We start from the raw sequence: 16758 nt of genomic DNA on the forward strand, positions 1-16758 counted from the left end.
TTTTCCGTATTTTATAGATACTCCTCAGAAAATTGAGGAAGATTGCGGTTCCCCCCAGGAAAGGTGCTTATTGATAATAGTAGTTGTTATTTATCAAATACTTACTTTACTTGTAGCCAGGCACTGGACTAAACCTCATAATACTCGATTAGAGCAAGTGCTGTTACTTTCATTTGCTTGATGAGGGAACAGAGGCCCCGAGATATTGAGGAAGTTGCTCAAAGTCACAGAGCTAGAAAATGGAGGAGCAAGGGTTTGAATCCAAGTCTGTCTACTCCTGTATTTTCATGTATTTTCCATGTCCATGTATTTTCACTTCTTAATATTTTACCCAGCAGATTGGTAGTAGTAATAGGTGTCATTTTTAGCACAAAGATTACAAATAATATAACAAAACATAGGATTACCACCTGACCTACCAATTCTATTCTAGGTATATATCCAAGAGAATTGAAAGCATTTGTCCATACAGAAACCAGTGCCTGAATATTCATAGCAACATGATTCAAAATATCCAAAAAGTGTAAACAACCCAAATGTTCATCAGCTGATGAACGGATAAGTAAAAAGTGTTATACCCATACAATGGAGTATTATTCAGCCATAAAAAAGAATGGAATATTTGGAACTAGACAGAGATGGAGGTTGTACAACATTGTGAACGTAGTAAATGTTGCTGAATTGTTCACTTTAAAATGGTCAATTTTATGTTATGTGAATTTCCCCTCAATTTAAAAAAAAGGAATGAAGCACTGATATATGCTACAATAGTATGTACCTTGAAAATATGCTAAGACAAAGAAGTCAGACGCAAAAGGTCACATATTGTAGGATTCCATTTATATGAAATATCTGGAATTGGCAAATCCAAAGAGACAGAAAGTGGGTTAGTGGTTTCCAGGGTCAGGGAGGAGGGGGGATGGGGAGCAAGGGCTAATGGGTAAGGTATTTCTTTTTGGGGTGATGAAAATGTTCCAGAATTAGCTAGTGGGATGGTTCCACAACTGTGTGAATATACTAAAACCACTGAGTTGTACACTTTAAACATGAATTTTATGGTATACGAATAATATGTCAATAAAGCTGATATTTTAAAAATATATAAAAATAATTTAGCAAATGAATAAATGCTTCCTCCTGGAGACCTTCCAGCCTACTGTTATGTAACGAGAATAGTGATATAGAGAATAATCCTGATAGTGGCTGGGTTTTGAGTGCTTACTATGTGCCAGGTACTGTTTTAAGCACATAACATTTTACATATAAAGTCAGCTGTGGATTAGGAAGCAGGGAGTCTGGCTCCAAAGCCCACACTCTTAGCCACTATGCAGTACCGCTTTACATGTTAAAGACAGGTAAGTCCGAAATGTGAGAGGCTGAGAGCAAGAACTCGGACAGCAGAGGGTCTGCCACTTACTAGTTGTGTAATCCCGGGTGATTTACTTAACAGCTCAGACCCCCAGTTCCCTCATCTCTGAAATGAGGATGATAGTAAATTCTCCCTCGTTCCTGTGAAGGTTAGAAAAATTATTTTAAACTCTCAGAACGGTGTCTGGCATGTAGCTAGCACTTGTTGCATGTTGTTATTAGTATTATATGGTTACTAAGTAGAGACTTTAAGAGCATTAATTCAAATTATAAACTCTTATTTAGTGAGCATTTCAGGTTGAATTAGCATCTCATTTGCTCACAGAATTATAGAGCTGGAAGGGACACTGAAAGATCGTCTGCTGTAGCAGGTGAATGTCTGATTCAAGGCCTGGCGTCTCTTTTTATAAGCTGTGTGTGTGTGTGTGTGTGTGTGTGTGTGTGTGCGCGCGTGCACGCGTGCATGTATGTATACGTGCACACCTCCTAAGAAGAATATGCTGACTCTGGAAGGAAGACAGCAATTTCTGAAAGCATCCAGAAGGGGCCACCTGTGCCTCCCAGCCCAGAGACCACTAAAAGTAGAGAAGCTCTGGATTGACGGGGAGTTCACAGGAGGTCTAGGCCACCCACCGCCCGCTTTGGGTGGTTTCCATTAGCGTCCCCTCTCTACACCCTGTGTTGGGGCTTGTCTTGCACTGAGTTGAGTACATCTGACACCTGTGGGAGCCCAGCTGTTCCAGAGGTGAGAACACAGGACCAGCAATCTGGGGCTGCCTGTACCAAGACCTTGCTTTGAGACTCTTGAATCTCTTTTCCCGAGTTACTTTTCAGCCTTGGAAACTGAGATCCCTGGAAACTGTTTTACTGCCTTTGAAGTCCTTGCCACAGAGACGTGGCACTGTAATGACGTGTTTCTGGTACTTCCAGTTATAAACCGCCCTGTGGGTCATGTTACAGCAAGACATCAGAGTGTACCTGGCCTGGGCCTGGCTTCAGAGATGCAGTTAAGAGAAATGAGGAAACAATGCTTAATGTTTTAGTACGTAGTTGCTCTAATTATATTTTATCGTGTTGCTTAACTTCATGAGAAATTAATTCCCTGTTCATTTTAATGCGATGAAAAAAAATCAAAATATTTGTTTTGGCTTGTAGTCCTGCACAGTCATCCAGCTCAAGATGGTGTCCCAGTAGTTCAGCCCTCACGGCACAGATGAGGAGCAGAGGCCGGTGATCCCGGGACCTGCCTGGGCTGATGCAGCTCCTGGTGGGAGAGGAAACCACTGCCCTGAGCTCTGGACTCCAATTTCTATGCCTTTACAATTTGAGACTCATTTTTATGGTCACTGCTCTTATCAGACACCGAATATGCTGTCAGCAGCTCCATGAGACAGGATATTATGAGCGGAGTTTTGTAGTTGGATAGACCGGGGGTCGAAGCTTGGCTTTACCATTTACTAGCTGTGAGACCCTAAGTTCAATCTTATCTATAAGGTGCCGTTAACACCTTCCTCGCCAGGGTGGCTGTGGGGATTTTAAGTGGTGCATGTCAAACCCCAGGCACAGTGCTGTGCGCTGAGTAGGGCCTTGACAAATGAACCTTTACTATTATGGAAACTGTGCCCAGATCAGGCTCCTAGCTGAGGAATCTCAAGTCTAGACAATCCTGACAGAATGTGGGGACGTTAACCCCTCAGTGATCACTGGATTGATTTATTTTTTTGGCAGTGAGATGTGTAGCTCTCCACTTCCTCAGCCAAAGCTCCAGTCCTTGAGGAAAGAAAATGGAGCTCCCTTTCAGAGGTGATGAAACCTTGGTGTGGAAGGAAACAAGGGATGGAGAGTCCGGGTTGCCATATTATGTTGCATCTGTAAGATGCACCTAAACCGAGCGATTCGGGGGCTGAACGCATTTGAGCTTTTAAGAGTCCAGGGTCCTCAGCTGCCCCTCACTGACTGGTGTCCCCTCCCAACCGTGATGTCCCACTGGTCCCTGACGGCGGCACAGCACCTTTGCTTCCCGCAGCCCACCCTGCCTCAGACTCTTAGACCATCCATCACCTGGGGCAGGATGCACTTGTCCCAGCTCAGGGGCTCCCTTGTAATCTCAGTTCTGGCCCCTGTGCAGACCTCCTGTTTCTTTTCCCACAAGTTTGGGAGGAGGATAGTACCCATTAAACAGGCCCGAACAGGCTAACGCACATGGAAGAGCTTCAGAGCAGTCAAGTGTGGCCTAAATGACTTTATTATCATTAGTTTAGTTAAAATATGTTGCCCTTCATAGAAAGGACCTTTCAGAATCAGAAGTGAGTCCATCTGTGGGAATTTCCCATAGGAAGGGAGATACATTTTGGGTCCAGTGGCTACTCAGCATTCTTTAAATCACAGCCTGTAGTCAGCCCTTTTTCCACCCGTGCTTTATAGTTGGCCTTGATGATTGGTCATGGAGCACTTAACGTCTACTCTTCTGTACACGGCTTTGATTTTGGAGATGCAGATCTTATTGAGATGTTTATTAGGCATTGCTCCCACACCAGCTATTTTTCTTTTCTTTTTTTTTTTTTTTAATGTCTGAAACATTTATATTAACATATTTCCATACATATTTCCATACCCAGCTATTTTTCAAGTCTGTTTTTTATTTTTGTCATGCATTTCTCTGGAAGAAAGAAAGTAACCGAAAACATTATTGATGATAGCTTTCCAAACTGGCAAGGCATTATCTGACATTTTAATGGGGGCCAATTTGGACTGTGACCTCAGAACTCTGCTTCTCAGATAGTGTCGATCTGATCCCAGACACTTGAAAATTGACAGTCTAGGCCAGAGGTCCTGTAAGCAGCTTTTGACAGAGAACTGCATATTCTGGAACTGAGCTGCATAGCCACAAATTCATTGTGGTAAATCAAGACTCCGCTGTTGCTCTGAGATGTGCATGGTGGCACATGGAATGAACGTCACAGCATTTGGGAGAAGGAAAGGAGCAGTATTTACCATTAAGGGCCTCCTACCTGAGAATGGACTCCTTGCCAAAGACCCATTTGCCAGCCAAGACCTTAGGTGTCCACATATCTACCTAATCAGAACAGGAATCCAGAGAAAACACCAGTCTCTCCTCATGATGGAGGATTAAGTTGTGTAGCTGCTTTGAATATTCTTACCAACTATGCATGGCCATGGATTGCAGCCCTAGATAAGTGGATTTCAGATATTTCAGAATGCGCAGTACAGATGATAGTAAAACTGTGTTGAACTGGATTTGCCTTTTCTTTGACTCAGTGGGCTTGTCAGGTCCCTGAGGGCCTTGGTCATCTCCATGAGCTTTAGTGGTCAGAGTCCAGCCTGCAGTAGTATCAAGTGCCAAAGACTAGACCCATTTTTTCCTGGCCCTTTGACATACTCTGGAGAATTCGTTTCCTTTATATGAAGTCCCTGATACCGACTTGCACATTATTTGGCTGCTTCTCATATAAGCAGAAGGCAGATTATGAAATAATTTATCTCTTTTTGTTGTTTTCTGGAGATTTTAATTTTGCACAAATGAGCACTTAAAGCACATTTAAGAAGCCCCAATCAAGTGCTTGCTTTTGAGTAGTTCCAGAGCTGTTCTACCAAATGGTGAATTTGTTCAGTTTGTCTTGTATTCTCCTTCGGAGAAAATTTTAAGAGGTTGAAACAGAGTTCACACTGGAGAAAGGTTGCTTAATAATTTTCTTTTGCAACCATATAAACAACTTTGGCTCTAAAGGAAAGGGAGTGAATGTTGAGTGCTTAGGACTGGGGGGACATTAAAACAGTTATTATATCTATTCTTCATGTTCAAAAAGTTCAGTAGAGACATGGAAGTTAAAAATAGAACTGAATCTAATTTCTAGAGATGAAAACTACAATGTCTAAGATGAAAAATACACTGGATGTGATTAATGGCAGATTAGACATTGAAGAAAAGATGAGTGAACTTGAAGACGTAGCAATAGACACCATCTAGAATGAAACAGAGTGAAAACTTTTTAAAAAGTGGAAAGAGCATAAGTGAGTTGTGGGATAACTTCACATGGCCTAATATGTGTGTAATTGGAGTCCCCTAAGGAAGGGGAAGGGTAAAAAGAATTTTTGTAGCAATAATGGCTGAATGTTTTTCAGATGTTATGAAAACTGTAAATCCTCAGATCCAGAAAGCTCAGTGAGGCCCAAGCACAAGAAACATGAAGAAAACTAAACCAAAGCACTTCATAATCCAAATTGCTCATGACCAGTAATAAAGAGAAAATCTTTAAAATAGCCAAAAGAAAGACACATTACATGCAGACGAATAAACATAAGGTGACAGCAGATTTGTTGTAAAAAACCATGCAAGTGAGAATACATAGAGGAGCATCTTTAGTACTAGGAGGGTGGGGGGCATGGGCGGGGGAAGCAACCTGTCAAGTGAATGAAAATGAAAATATTCTCAAACATGAAGGCCAAATAAAGCCTTTTTCAGACAGACAGTAACTGAAAGAAAGACCTCATTATCAGCTTAACTGTGCTATAATAAATATTAAAGGAATCCCTTTAGGTAGAAGGAAATATAAATCTGCACAAAGGAACAAAGAGCACTGGAAATCATAACTATATTAGAGACTATATCAGTCTTTCCTCATTATTAAAATGTCTTTAAAAGATAATCCACCATTTCAATAAAAATAATCATGTAGCATTGGATTTATAATCTATGTAAAAGTATAATGTATATAATAAGAAAATACGGACTGCAAAGAGAGAAATGGAAGTATGTAATAGTAAAGGTGTTATGCTGTATGTGAATTAGTATAATATCATTTGACGTAGACTGTGATGAATTAAACCTTAAAGCAACCACTGGCAACAATCCTCAGAGACTTCCAAACCCTGTTTCAATAAATGATAGAACAAGTCACCAGATGATCAGTAAGGATACAGAAACGTTGCAACAACACAATCTACTAATTTTACCTAGTTGACGTTTATATGTCACTCCACCCAACAACAGAATACACATTCTTTTCAAGATTCTTACCAAGATTGACCATATTCTGGGCCAGAAACAAATTTTGACAAAATTAGAAGGGTTCAAATATGTTCTCTGACTTCTGTCAGAGATCCCCAAGACCACCCTCAGGTCAGTGATTCACTAGAAAGACTCACAGAACTCAGAAAAGCTATTATACTCATGGTTACAGTTTATTACAACAAAAAGCTACAGATTAAAATTAGTAAAGCCAAAAGGCACATAAGGCAGAGTCCAGAAGAGACCACAAGATTTAAGTCATCTTCTCGCAGTGGGGTGATATGGACAGCACTTAGTTCTCCCAGCAACGATGTGGGACAGCACTAATGGTGTACTGCCAGCCAGGGAAGCTCGCTCAGGCCATCATGTCCACGGTTTGTACTGGGGGTCAGTCAAGAAGGCATAGAGTGCCATGGAACTTAATTATTCGGTCTCTAGACTCCCTAGAGGTCAAAAGTGTTATAGTGTGGCCTAAGACCTACACTGTAAATCACATTCTAAGTATAACTAAATGGTGTGGCCTGAGGCCCCAGATGTACAAAGATACTCTTATCAGGTAGAATATTCCAAGGGCTTAGAGCTTTTCTCCCAGCTGGTCAAAGGCCAGTCCTTTCTTTGGAATGTGCAGAGTTTGAACATCTCAAGCCTGTTTAGTCCTTTACTACATAGACCATAATGGAATTAATTTAGAAATCAATAACAGAAAGATCTTTGGACAATCCCTGAGTGTTTGGAAACTAAATAACACATTTTTAAAGAAGAAATCAAAAGTTAAGTTGGAAAGTATTGTGAACTGAATGAAAATAAAAACACAACATATCAAAATTTGTATGATACTGCTGAAGCAGTACTTGGTGAGAAATTTATCATACAAAGTGCATATATTAGAAAAGGAAAAAGGTCTCAGATGTATACTTTGGCTTCCACCCTAAGAAACTGGAAAGGGAAGAGTAAATTAAGTCCAGTGTATGCAGAGGAAAGGAAATAATAAAGATCAGCACAGAAATAAATGAAGTAGAAAACGGGAAAATAATAGAGAAAAATCAGTGAAACCAAAATCAATGAAATCAAAAGATCTTAATGAGAATTTCAACAAAACTGATAAACTGTTAGACTGTTCAGGATAAAAACAGAGGACACAAATTGCCAACATCAGGAATGAGAGAGATGTCACCATTGGAGATTCTACAGATACTAAAAGGATCAGGGAGCATTATAAACAACACTATACCAATACATTTGACAACTCAGAAGAAATGGACAAACTACTTAAAAGATGTAAACTACCAAAGCTCACTTAAGAGCAAAGATTATCTGAACAACCGTATATCAAAGAAATGGAATTTATAGTTAAAAACCTTCCACACAGAAAACTCCAGGTCCAGATGGCTTTACTGGTAAATTCTACCAAACATTTAAGAACAAAATAGTAATTCTACACGAACTCTTCCAGGAAATTGAAGGGAGGAGAATACTTCTCAAGTCGTTTTATGAGGTTAAGACTTACCCTAATACCAAAATCAGACAGAGACATTACAAGGAACCTATAGACAAATATTCCTCATGAACATCGATGAAAAAAATTCCAAGCAAAAATTTAACAAATCAAATCTAAAAATATAAAAAAAGGATAATACATCATGGTCAATGGGGTTTATCTCAGGAAAGGAAGTTTGGTTTAATATTTGAAAATCAGTCGATGTAATTCACCAGATTAAATAACTAAAAGACAACAAGCCATAGACACAGAAAAAGGATTTGAGGAAATCCAACATCCATCTTGATATAAACTCTTAGCAAAATTGGTGTAGAAGGGATCTTCCTCAACCTAATAAAGGGCATCTATGAAAAACTGATAGTTAACATCAAACTTCATGTGAAAGACTAAATGCTTTCTCCCTTAGGTCAGGAATAAGATAGGGATGTCTGCTCTCACCATTTCTATTCAGCATTGTACTGGAGGTTCTTGACAGTGCAATAAGGCAATAAATAGAAATAAAGGCATCCAGATTGGAAAGGAGGAACTAAAACTGTCTTTATTTGCAAACAACATGATTGTGTAGAACTAACTGAATTTAGCAAGGGTACAGAATATAAGATCACTATTCAAAAATCTATTGTATTTCTATATGTTAGCAGTGAACAAAAGGAAATGAAAATTAAAACAATACCACTTACAACAGCATAATAAATATGAAATACTTAAATCTAACAAAAGGTTTGCAAGGCATGCACACTGAAAGCTACAAACCGTTGCCGAGAGATGTAAAGAAGACCTACATAAATGAAGAGACATACCCTGTGCATAGGTCAGAAAAGTCAATACTGATTTTAATAGACATTTCACCAAAGAAGATGTATGGATAACAAATAAGCACATGAAAAGTCAGTATCATTAGTCATTATGGAAATGCAAGTCAAAACCGCAATGAGCTACCACTTCACACCTACTTAGATGGCTATAACAAAACAGTCAGACGATAACAAGTATTGACAGGAATGTGGAGAAACTGGAATCCTCATAAATTGCTGGTGGGAATGTAAAACGGTATAGCCACTTTGGAAAACAAGTGTTTTTTAAACAGTTAAAAGTAAATTTGTTACCTGACCCAACAATTCCACTTCTAGGTATTTACCCAAGAGAATTAAAAATATATGTTCACACAAGAAAATTATACATGAATGTTCATAGCAGCATTATTCATAATAGCCAAAAAGGAAACAACCCAAATGCCCATTACTGGCAAATGGACAGATAAAATGCAGTATATCCATACAGCAGTAAAAAGAAATGGAATATTGCTGTAACTTGGAGGAACATTGAAAACATTATGCTAAGTGAAAGAAGTTAGACACAAAAGACCAGATATTATATGATTCTATTTTTATGAAGTGTCCAGAAAAGGTAAATCTACAGAGACAGAAAGCAGATTAACAGTTGCCTGAGCCTGGGGCTGAGAATAGAGATTGATTTGGGCAGAAAGGATCATTTGGGGATGATGGAAATGTTCTTAAAGTGGATTGTGTTGATGGTTGTACAACTCTATGAGTTTATTGAAAAAATGTTGAATTTTACTTAAAATGAGTGAATTTTATGGCATGTAAATTATCTCTCAGTAGAGCTATTTTTAAAAAATGATACACTGTATACTGATAATCCAGACACATAATATTGGTGAAAGAATAGACCAAAAAAATCAGTTGAACAGAATAGAGAGCCCAGAAATAGACCCACTCAACTATAATCAACTGATTTTTGACAAAGGAGCAAAGGCAATTCAGTGGGGAAAGGTTGTCTCTTCAACAAATAGTGCTGGAACAAACGAACATCCACATGCCATATATATATATAGAGAGAGAGAGAGAGAGAGACGAACCTTATACCTTTCACAAATATCAACTCGAAATGGATTGTAGACCTAAATGTAAAATGCCAAACTATAAAACTTCTGGAAGATAACATAGGAGAAAATCTAGGTGACCTTGGAATCTAGGTGACCTTGGATTTAGCAGTGGCGTTTTAGAGACCACACCAAAAGCACAATCCTTGAAAGAAAAAATTGATAGATTGGACTTTATTAAAACTAACAACTTTTGTTCTGTGAAAGACACTGTGAAGAGAATGAAAAGTCACAGACTTCGAGAAAATGTTTACAAAATAGATATCTGATAAAGGACATGTATCCAAAATATACAAAGAACTCAAAAGTCAACAGTAAGAAAACAAACAACTGAATCGAAAAAAGGGCAAAAGATCTGACCAGACATTTCACCAAAGAAGGTATACAGATGGCAAATAAGCGTAAGAAAAGATCAATATCATATGCCATTAGGGAACTGCAAATTAAAACAACAATGAGACACCACTATACATATTAGAATGACTAAAATTCAAAAAACTGATAACACCAAATGTTGGCAAGGATGCTGGGCAGTAGGAAGTCTCATTCATTGCTGGTGGGAATGCAAAATAGTGCAGCCACTTTGGAAGACAGTTCAGTAGTTCCTTATAAAGCTAAAAATAAGGTCTTATAGAAAAACCCAAACAAACTTTTTGGCCAACCCAATAATATTTATTCTTACAAAACTATTTGTAAATAAAATATATTTATTTAGCTATTTCTTACAAACGCATTCTTACCATACAATCCACCAGTTCCTCTTCTTGGTATTTACCCATTGAGTTGACGTCTATGTCCACACAAAAACCTGCACGTGAATGTTTATAGTAGCTTTACTCATAATTGCCAAAACTTGTAAGCAACCGTGGTGCCTTTAAATAATGAATAAATGGAATGTTATTTAACGACAAAAGGAAGTTAGTTATCTGTCTACAAAAAGACATGAAGGGACCTTAAAAGCATATTTCTAAGTGAACAAAGCCAATCTGAAAAGGCTACGTACTGGATGATTGCAATTATATGATATTCTGGACAAAGCAAAACTGTAGAGACAGTAAAAAGATTAGTGGTTGCCACGGGTTCAGGAGGAGGGCTAGAGGGATAGAGCACAATTTTCGGGCAGTGAATCAATTCTGTACGATGCTGTGATGGTGGATATATGACACTATGCATTTGTTAAAACTCACAGAACTTCACAACACAAAGAGTAAACCCTAATGTAAATGATGGGCTTTAGTTAATAAAAAATAGAGTCAATAAAAACAAAAGAAATCATGATGAAACATTTAAAAAGCGCAACCTCAATAAAGCTGTTAAACAATAACAAAATCTTTGGCCGATCTGCACCTTCTGTGACAACGTGGTCACCTCTGAGCTCCCCGGCACACTGTCCTCAGCTGTGGGCTCCCTGTGGATGGAAGTGGTTTCTCCTTCCCGTGCAGTACGACCACCTCCTGTCACCTTCTACAGCCTGGAGGGACTGTCACAGTTTGATAAGAGCACCTTGGAGGAGGCCGTTCTCAGAGTGATGCACGGGAGGCCCTGGGTCACTTGCTGGTGTTTGGTGTGTCTGGTCCCCTCTGCGGTGGTGTCTGCTCTGAAAGCCAGCAGCTCACTTGACAGGTGTTGCTTGGCAGGCCCCAGACCTGGGATCTCATTCCTGCTGTGCTGTTAACTGCCTGTCAGGTTTTGGGCGAGTCGCTTAACTTTACCATGATGGTTCTCAGCTTCTTCGTCTATAAAATGAGTGAGTTTCCCAGGGACCTCTCTGGCCCCTTCCAGTTGCAGAGCCTGACTGTATCCGCATTGAAGCTTCTCGCGCCCTCATGCGTGGAGTGAACGTGTGCAGTGTGTGTTTCCCGGTACCCCAGGGCACTTGACACAGCAGAAACCCTCCCCGCGGGACTCCCTCTCTGCCTCCAACTGCAGGTGGGGACCTGGAGCCCGACGTGCCCCAGGCTGGTTGCCCAGAGCAGGGGCTGAGGTTGGTGCTGGGTTTACGCAGCAGCTGCTCCTCTCAGCATTGTTATTTCTCAGTCGTTCATGCTTTCATATCCCGTCCCAGCCCTGAACTCTCTCTTGGCAAAGAGTAACCCCTCCATCTCCCAAGAAGTGCCCACACAGCAACGTTCTGGGTGTTTTCTTGGCCTGGAACTGAGAGGTGGCTTGGGGTGTTGTCATTACTACAGAACTCTAGGGCTGAGAGTTGGAAGATTTTCCTGGTAACTGAGGCTCCTGAGAGCATTTAGAAATGTTTTATGTTCAATCGGTTAAGTGTACATCTTGGGATAGAAGATATTCTGTACCCAGTATTGTGCTGTGAGCCTACCTGTACTTACTTTAAAAAATTCTTGAAGGGCCTTGCAACATATTTGAATGAGAAGCTCTGTTAGATCTGAATGGAATCATGGTGAAGTACCTGATCAAATTCTCAACCTGGATATCAAAGTCAAATGGTGCTTTCTGTATCTTTAGGGGCCTCCTTCATCTGTAACTTATGGATATTCTTTTTGGTGCTCCATTTTGATGTTCCATTTTGTCCTTAAAGAGAGAGGGCAGAGTATCTGCTTCTCTAATATTATCTGGCCCTCTAGAGCAATATTAAAAAATTAAGCCCCATGAAAAACAACTTACCCAGTTTTTGTATGTTGATTTTTTTTAGGACTTTGTTTAGAGAAGTTGCCTATTTCTTCTTCTACCAGTAATCTCCATGTGGATCGGGAACAGGATGTCATCACCTGTTATGAGAAGGCAGGGGACATTGCACTCCTGTACCTCCAAGAGATAGAAAGGGTAAGTGAGGACCATGTGTTCGTTCAGTTGATAATTTTTTAAAATTTCAAATCAGATCTCACAGAACTGTGGTCAGCCTCTGGAAGCCTTCAACTTGTCTGTCTCTGGGTGCAAAGCTTTGCTTCTATTCTTTAATGCTATGGAGAATATGGTGGTAAATGTGGCACCTTGTGAAAATAGATGGGTCAATGTTTGGGAAGCATTTTAACATCCTCTGAGCAGAAATGACACTATGCATCTATTTATACCCTCAGTGCCCCGAAGCTGGCTAATCATTCCTGTTCTCATAGGCAAAACAGGTTGAGCTTCCTTTGCACTTGCGTGGATTATGTACCAACATAGGGTACATCTGGAGTCTGGGAGGCTTTACCTCAATGGTCATGCCAAAGGGCTGCTGGGGACTCTCAACCAACCTGCTTGGAGAGGCTGTGTATCCTTGAGACCATCTGGAATGGTTTTCTCCCAGCAGTCAGTGGTTTGCCTCTGCTGTGGGGAATGAAACCAGAAGCTGATCAGAGGGCCATCTGAGCAGAGAACGAGTGAGCAAGGGACCCTGAGCTCACACCCTCAGGCAGAGGAAGTTGAAGGCTGGATGAGGCTGGGGAGGGGTGGGCAACTTGTCTGTTTAGAAGGATTGCTGTCTTTGGCTCTGATCTTTACTAAGTTACTTCCTTCACTTCTCAGCCTGAATTTTCCCATCTGTAAAAGGAGCATAATAATGGTTCCTACTTCATGGAGTTCTTGTGGGGATTGTAAAAGGCCGTTTAAATAAAGGCATTTAGCCCAGATTCAGAAACGTATTGGATTATTGGTAATTGACACTTACTTTTACTAAAAACAATAGCTCCTAGTCAAGTCTGCCCCTTGCAGAGCTTCCTGGTGTTCTAACCAAGGCTCGATCCTGATATTTCCCCTTTCAGACCCAGAGGTGCATCCTGTGAGATTGTTTGAAATGATTAGAAGTTCTGTGAGACTTTTTGAAAATGGTCAGAATCTTGTTTCCCATCAACTTATGGGTTCTCTGTTTCCTTAAGGATTAGAATAGAGGGGGACTACCAAAGTCTTGGTAGTTTTTGTTATTTTATAAGTGTACAGACTGGAAGTAGTTTCTTTCATAGAAATCTTTTTGTAGTGTGTTGATGTGGGTGGCAAGGATCAGAATTACCTTTCAAGATCAGGGAGAGTAGGGTGAGAGCCACAGAGAAGAGGTGGAGAGGATGATGGGAGTGGTATCTGGCCTGGGCCATACCAGAATGGATTATACATCATGGTTCGCAATATCCAGGAATTCAGGAATATATTTGGCTGTCTTGCCAAAATGTTGTTCTATAAGAAGTCTGCTATGAGAAAGGAATTATTTGTTATTCAGAATTTATGGTACGATCTTTAGAGAAATGATCATGCAGCTTGATTTTAAAATCTACATGATTTTCGTTGTCTACCTCCCTGATGGCCACTGCTGGGCAGCTGAGAAGTCTGCTTACGCCAGCTAAGCTGTTCTTGTGGACCCCACAGTCCTTGCCACTTAGGGGACCTTATTTTGCACTTTACTCTCTGTTGTCACGCTGGGGCCGCCTTCTCCTGGCTGGGAGAAAGGAGGTTCATCTGTTATGTGTGTCTTTAATGATGTGGGAATTGGCAGATCTGGATGTACTTCCTGTTGTGTTCCTTTATAACCACCTATTCACCACTGGGTTCTTTAGCCAGACCAGAAAGGAGACTCTCATAATCATAGGATTTAAAATAAATATTTTTTGTTTTGAGGAAACAGTGATCATAGGATGTTAGATTTTGAGAAGAAAATGGAGGCCCAGAAAGGGAGACCCCAAGGACACACAGGAAGTTAGGGCCAAAGCTAAGATTAGAACTCAGCTCTTGCGACACCTAGTTCAGCATCACTTACTTCATTATCCCAGGCCGCTGCCAATAAATGTGGAACCCCGTAGTTTCTTACACCCTTATATATAGAAAGTGCTCAATAAGTATTTGACCAAGCAAGCCATAGCTCTTAGTAGTGTGGGGAAGCAGCCTCACTCAGTGTATGGTTCAGTTTCAGGGTGTATATTAGATGACTTTCACATTTCTGGCTCTGATTTTCCAGTCTGAGTTTTCCTTCATGGGAAACCACTTTGGGTCTCCCCAGATCCAGGAAGCCGGGATATTAGCAATGAGAGAGATTGAATGAATGAAACATCTGTTTTGACTGTAGTAGATGCTCAATAAATTATCTGTGACTAGTTAGCAGTCTAGGGGAAAAATGACCTTCCTTAAGTGACCACTGGGCTTGGTGGAAGTTCAGGGGTTTTTATGAGGCAAGACAATGGTGCCATGCAGAGGAAGATACCTGTTTGGCCTCTTTTTTCTTCCTTTAACTTAAATGACTTTTAAGAATTATGCTAAATTGAAAACAAATGTAAGGAAAATAAAATCTGAAGGAAGCAAAAGACTGGGGCAAGCTTAGGTAAATAGTGCTTTGCTTTTCTGGGTAGGTAGCCCTTTAAGTAGAAAACCCCACACACTCTGTTCCTGTGTTTGTTCTGCTGGGCAAAGGCAGTCTTTTCAGTGGTTTTCCCCTCATTTCCCAGCCATTCTTCCCAGCGAAGAAACTTCTGTTTGCCGGGACCTTTTGGCGTTTTATTTATGTGTTGCCTCTTAATGTCATTCACTAGCAAGGATAAAATTTGAGGAGAACTTTTGAGCACAGTTTGGAGTATTGTGGAAAATGTTTTTTCATAATCTGGAACCATCGATTTGTTTCTGATGCAGCCTCATCCCTCTTCTAGTTTCTGTAAGAGTGGGTATGTTTAGCAACGTTAGTGTTGTTTGTTTCCTGAAGGGCAGGGGCTCTTCAGAAAGGGGGCTGACCTCGGCTTCCCCTCCAGGCGGCTAAGTTAAGTTGGGAGAGGCAGCAGGGCCCAGGGGTTAAGTGACGCCGGCGTTGGGATCCTGGTCTTGCCACCTCTTAGCTGTGGAACATCAGGCAAGTTACTCAACCTCTCTGTGCTGCCTCCGAACCTCAGCTGTAAAATAGCAATAATAATTGCCATAAGGCTGTTGTGAGCATAAATTGGGTTAACTCATGTTCTTCCCAGTACATGTTTAGCACACATTAAATGTTCGTTTTATTGTCATTATCTGTTCCTGTGTCACCTGGCAGTAGAATCTTTCCTAACCTTCGAAGATTTCAGATATTTAGATGAAAATATGGAGTATTTTAAACATGCTGTTTTATTAAAAGTGTTAAATAATTTTAAAGAGATACTTATGGAGTAATTTTTTCAGGAGAATTTGGTTTTCCATTTCTTGCCTGGAAGCTAATGGAACAACATGTTGCCTAGAGTCCCCGTATCATATCTGGGTTCTGAGTCTCTGTTCACCCCGGCTGTTTGACCTTGGTCCAATCGTTTATATCTGTGTGCTTCAGCTTTCCATTTTCATGGTGGGGTTAATACTGCCTGACTTGTCTGGGGAAGAAAACCAGTGAGCCACCAGTGTTCTCCACCCAGTATGATAGGAGCTTTCCATGTACTGTTCTCCCTCCTTGTTCCAAACGGGGAGGCAGGGCCAAAGGAAATTTGAATACCTGAAAGCCGTGTGCATTGTATATATGTTTAGTGTTGTCCTTGTTACATTAGGGTCACAGAGACATCTGCTAGTAATTTTCTCTGATAGTTTGTTCTCTGAAGGGGAATGAAAGATACCTCCAAAATTATGCATATAGAAAAATTTAATCAAGTAAACCAAATTAGAATAGATGGACATGACATAGGTTGACCTTGATTAGTTTATCTTTGGATGGTGGCATTACACCAACAGTAAATAAAGTTATCTGCCCCACAAGGAGCTTCTAAAGGTGCAATGATAGGAATAAAGATGACTTCACCCTCGAATATCATAATATGAGCCCTGCTTTTGGCAAATGAAGTCATCCTGTCTCTGTCCCTTGCATGCATCAGCCAACCAGCTGGGTATGGCTTTCTTGAGCAGAAGCTGTGCCAGGGTGGAACTTTACCTCCTGCTGACAGTTCATTCCTTTACACCCTATTTTAGAAAAGAAGTTAATGCTAAATTATGGGACACCCATAGATTTTCTTATGTGTTAAAGTTTTAAGAAAGAGCTGGTGCCCAAATGTTGCAGGGCCCAGCCTAGACTTCATCAAGAGTTGT

At 40.4% G+C, this 16758-nt stretch overlaps 1 protein-coding gene across 3 annotated transcripts in view; it reads left to right on the forward strand.

The window, feature by feature from the left end:
• TTC7B (tetratricopeptide repeat domain 7B) overlaps positions 1–16758 on the forward strand; it is a 240407-nt gene that overhangs the window by 44945 nt on the left and 178704 nt on the right. For all 3 annotated transcript variants that reach the window (XM_068541558.1, XM_068541569.1, XM_068541578.1), the window contains exon 4: positions 12461–12591. In XM_068541558.1, the coding sequence (XP_068397659.1) occupies positions 12461–12591 (131 nt within the window). The remainder of the gene's footprint in view (positions 1–12460; positions 12592–16758) is intronic.

Source organism: Eschrichtius robustus, chromosome 1 (genome assembly GCF_028021215.1).
Source record: "Eschrichtius robustus isolate mEscRob2 chromosome 1, mEscRob2.pri, whole genome shotgun sequence".
Classification (NCBI taxonomy): Eukaryota; Metazoa; Chordata; class Mammalia; order Artiodactyla; family Eschrichtiidae; genus Eschrichtius; species Eschrichtius robustus.